Source organism: Solea solea, chromosome 18 (genome assembly GCF_958295425.1).
Source record: "Solea solea chromosome 18, fSolSol10.1, whole genome shotgun sequence".
Classification (NCBI taxonomy): Eukaryota; Metazoa; Chordata; class Actinopteri; order Pleuronectiformes; family Soleidae; genus Solea; species Solea solea.
In genome coordinates this window covers 20,799,176-20,803,561 of record NC_081151.1, presented here as the reverse complement: position 1 = coordinate 20,803,561, position 4,386 = coordinate 20,799,176, and the positions used below count along the sequence as shown (strand labels likewise).

The 4,386-nt window shown below is 40.7% G+C and overlaps 1 protein-coding gene across 1 annotated transcript; it reads right to left on the bottom strand.

Moving 5' to 3' along the window:
• Positions 1 to 220: 220 nt before the first annotated feature.
• cga (glycoprotein hormones, alpha polypeptide) lies at positions 221 to 2,903 on the bottom strand. Its single transcript, XM_058615605.1, has 4 exons — positions 2,831 to 2,903; positions 2,639 to 2,750; positions 2,351 to 2,535; positions 221 to 560 (listed from the first exon to the last, which is right to left on the bottom strand). The coding sequence occupies exons 1-4, from the start codon at positions 2,855 to 2,857 to the stop codon at positions 486 to 488; spliced, it is 399 nt and encodes a 132-aa protein (XP_058471588.1). The 5' UTR covers positions 2,858 to 2,903; the 3' UTR covers positions 221 to 485.
• Positions 2,904 to 4,386: the final 1,483 nt, after the last annotated feature.

Genomic DNA, 4,386 nt, shown 5'->3' with positions numbered 1-4,386 from the left:
CGTTTGACACTTTTGATGCCGCTCTTTGGCCAGTTGTGTTGTTTTTTTTTCTGAATTGAATCAGAAGGTGGTGATTCAATTAAATCCTCTACACATCAACATTTTCAAAGAATTTCTCAACTTTTTTCTTTTGTTAAGGCCTGAATAAGTAAGTACACTCTATTCCTTTAAGTCTTAAACATATACAAATGAAATGCAACATCTGGGTTCATATGTTTATTTGCTTTCTATGATACAGTTAGTCATCTATCAATGCAACAAAAAAATCATGGTCTAATTACACACCACAGGCACTGAACTGCTACAAAAATATCATCTGGCAATTTGAGAACATACATACATACATATATATATATAGATATATAGATATATATATACTGAAAGAGTAAAGAAGAAGACGAAGAAGGAGAGCTTTTGCACATTAAAACACACAGAGGTCGTCGTGGGGCCGAGCGCTGCCGAGTGGTCTCCGGTTCTCTCGTTGGTCAAATCTTGTGGAAAAAACAGGTGCTGCAGTGGCAGTCTGTGTGGTTCTTCACCCGGATGCCGGCCACCTCCGTCTGCCAGAGCCAGCAGATGAGGAGGAAGAAAGGAATACGGTCGTCAGTGGACAGCGACAAGTGCAACGTGTACAGGGTGTGTGATCAAATCTGAGCAGTGAGAGTTTGAAGGGGTTGAAAACATCTGCACTTTCTAACTTTCTTTAAATCTTTAAATAAACTAAACATTAGTGAGAATATGTGACATGCACGTGTACAGGTCTACATGTTGTTGTTCTACACATAAGCTTTTGGAGGGGTTCGGGTTATGGATCTCGTTGGTATGACCTGTGCACTTCTGCACTATCTCTCTTTTTTTACTCTCTTTTAATAACCTGTTTTTATCTTTTATGTTATAAATATATTATTATTATTATTGTATATAAAAGAAGACTTAAAACTCATCTTTTTACTCTAGCCTTCAACTAGCTCCTTTGTATTCCTCCCTGTGTTGTGTTTTATTTGTATTTTTAGCTTTATTTTAAAGTTAAAACAGTTGTATTTGCTTTTTAAATGTTATTTTCCTTTTATTGTGAAGCCCTCTGAGCTGCAATCCTTGTATGGCGCTATACAAATAAAGTTTATTGTACTGCAACTATTTGTACTATCTGTGCTGCTATCTATCATGACCAGGACTCCCTGGAAGAAGAGTTCTTGTATCTCAATGGGACACTTCCTGGCTAAATAAAGGATACATCAATAAAAGATGTTAAAGTATGCAGGTCGGCTGAATGCGTTTGAAATAAGGGAGGCAACAAAAAAGCTGGGCTTCTGTAAATTATTCACCACATATTTAATTAATAGTCAGTGGGGAGGAAAGAAGGGAAAATAAAACTCTGCTACATCAATCTGTATTTGTTTTTGTGTGAAATATTGGAGAATGTGACCTCTTTGGACCTCTTGAACAATTACTTAAATGAAACCATCTGAGAACATGTGACAAACAGGCTCCATTTAGACATTGTAAAGGATCTCAAGCCCAAAAAAAACACTTGGAACTACTGGTTTACTCTTGCATTTGTTTTGGCTTTGCATGCCGTTTTTAACCCTTAGAGAACAGAGCATTCAAGCTGCTTTTTTCCATCACTATGTTTAAATGTGTTGTATATACAGAGGCTATAAGAATGTGCAATATAGATTTTAATGTATCATTTTCTTCAGCACATCCTAGGCAATCTGATAAAAACCAACTATATAAACACAGCTGAGCAGAAAGTACTCAAAATGCTTAAAATGGGATTGAATTTGGGAAATATGTAACAATTCAAAGTTCTTTTGGCTCGTTTTTATGAACAAAAACGGTCAAATTGTGTGACTTCTGCACAATTATTGCTACTTTATGTCACTATACCAAAAAATGCGACATAAAATTAATCATAACTTTGACTCATCAACACATAATGAGACAAAAAAACCCTACATTTTTAAAGCCTGAATATGTGACCTACAAACACACACCCCCAGGATGTCCATATAAGGACTTGTGTATTATTCCCACGGCAAATTACCATGGGTGCACCTGCGGCACAGATCAGTAGTTATAAGTTATAAGTTCCTGAACTAAAATAAAAACTTGGTGTCCACGTTGTCAGTTCCAGGACTTAAGTGAACAGTGTCCATGCTCTAAAGCTCTGCCTTGTGTTGCACTGCCAAAACAGCCACGAATAAATCAATTCTGCCATAACACTATCGGTTAATAGTGCCGCGTGACCTTATTTAAACCAGATTGCAGTTGCAGTGAACGCAGCATTGGCCACACAAGTCCTCATCTGCTATTCTACTCGACTGATGTGTCTGCCCCTGCACCGTACCTCGTAGCTGTGCTTGGCGACACAGCACGTCGCCTCTGACGTGATGTTCTTGGGGATCGGCATGGTCTGCATCGCCTTGAGCGGCGTCGGGTACGCTCTGGAGAAGCAGCAGCCCTTGCACTGGTAGACGGGATGCTCCCTGGAGAACAAATGGCTCTTTCTCAGGGTGCATTTCTCACAGCCCGCTATAGAGAGAGCAAAAAGAAGAACTGTGAGTGGCAATATTCAGTACACGAGAGGAGACGCCGTTTTAGATCTATGCTTTGTGACATTTAATTGAGTCCTTACTGTCTGGTAGTTCAATGTTGGGGTACGAATCAGCTATGTAAAGAAAAAAAGACAATAGAAGAAGAGACAGCCCCACTGATTTTACCGAACCCACTGTTGTTGTAGCGGCTGCCTGTGGAGACAAAGAGAAAACATTCAGTTAAAATATCGACTCAGTCAAACAGCGGAGCCACAAGTGGAGATCATCATTACCATGTTGAGAGAAAGTGTCCCCTTCATCGTGCGTCTGTGCAGGGCTCCTGATACTGAGGACCTCTGCCTCAGTCCCGCTCGTTTTATACCCGAGGCCCTGAAGAGTGAGACACCATTAACCTTATCAACCATCTCCACGACCACTTTTTCCATCCACTTCATTAATCCGTTGTGGCACAAACTGATAAGAACAAATGTCAGAAAGTCAAAACATACTTCCATCGGCAGAGCACAATGACTACGGATGATACACGTAATCCCGGGGTTTTGGTTGCCTGGTAACCAAGGGTTATTATTATTTGTCAAGGGAGGGTCATTGGTTTAGGATTTTCTTGGCAATTTTGATTAGCAGCAGCTGGAACGTTTGTTCCTGTTTAATTCTGTAAGTGGCCTGAGAGCATTGTAATTAGATTTCTGCAGAGCATTTCACAAGCGTGAAAGCAAGAAATGTCACCTTTGCAAACCCTAAAGTCTTCTAAAGAAAGTGATGCTACACTTTTAATGGGTTAAAAGAGTGTAGACCAGCTGTTTTTTAACCTTATAGGATAACATAAATACACAATAAACCCATTTGAACCTAAATAAAATGATTTCTGATGCTTAGTTTTAGGATGCTGTAGTGAATGCCTTCGTTTCAGCGCAGTGGAGGACAGTTCTGCATAAATGGAGGACTATTTAATCGCTGGCGATCTTCAGGGGGGAACCCATCTGTTCTCGTTCAAACATCTGAAATGTCAAGGATGAATATGGATTTATTTTGTGTTTCATGCGTCCTGTTTACTTACTTCCTGTAAGTTCCCAAGTCCTGCGTCCTTGGTTGTGCTGGTGATAAATCCTGCGCCTACGACTGACTTGTAATTCAATACAGAGATGTGTGTGTGTGTGTGTGCGCGCACAGATTTTTGTTACCTCTTTATGACCTTTTCTGGTATTAACACTTACCTTTCCCGGAACAGTAGCCCTTGTGGGGACTAAGAGGCCCGGTCCTGCAAAGGCAGGGCCTCATTGCTGAAGCCCAGGTTGAAGTTCGGGGAATTGAGTTAAGGTTAGGGTTCTGCATCAACTGGTTAAGGTTAGGGGTAAGTCAGTGCAGATTCCTAACAAGGATACCCACACAAACCTGTGTGTGTGTGTGTGCACTGTATATCATATTTGTACTACATTTGTACTCCCACATGTACTTTTACTGATATTGAACGCACATTTGCATGTTCTCCCCCCTGTGTGGGTTGCAGATTTATCGATTAGGTAAATTGGACACTCTAAACTGAGCATATAGGTGCAAGTGTGAGTGAGAGTGGATGGTTGTTTGTCTCTATGTGGCCTTGTGATGGACTGGCGACCTGTCCAGGCCCCGCCTTCCGCCCTAGGTCAGCTGGGATTGGCACCAGCGCCTCGCCACGACCCTCATATGGAGGATAGAAGTGTTAGAAGATGAATGAATGAATGAATGAAGGAACACGCATTTCTATCAGTCTGTATCTCCATTTGTGTTATAATACGTCCTTCATAGGCACTAAAAAACAAAAATGCATTTGAACATTAAAGACAATGTC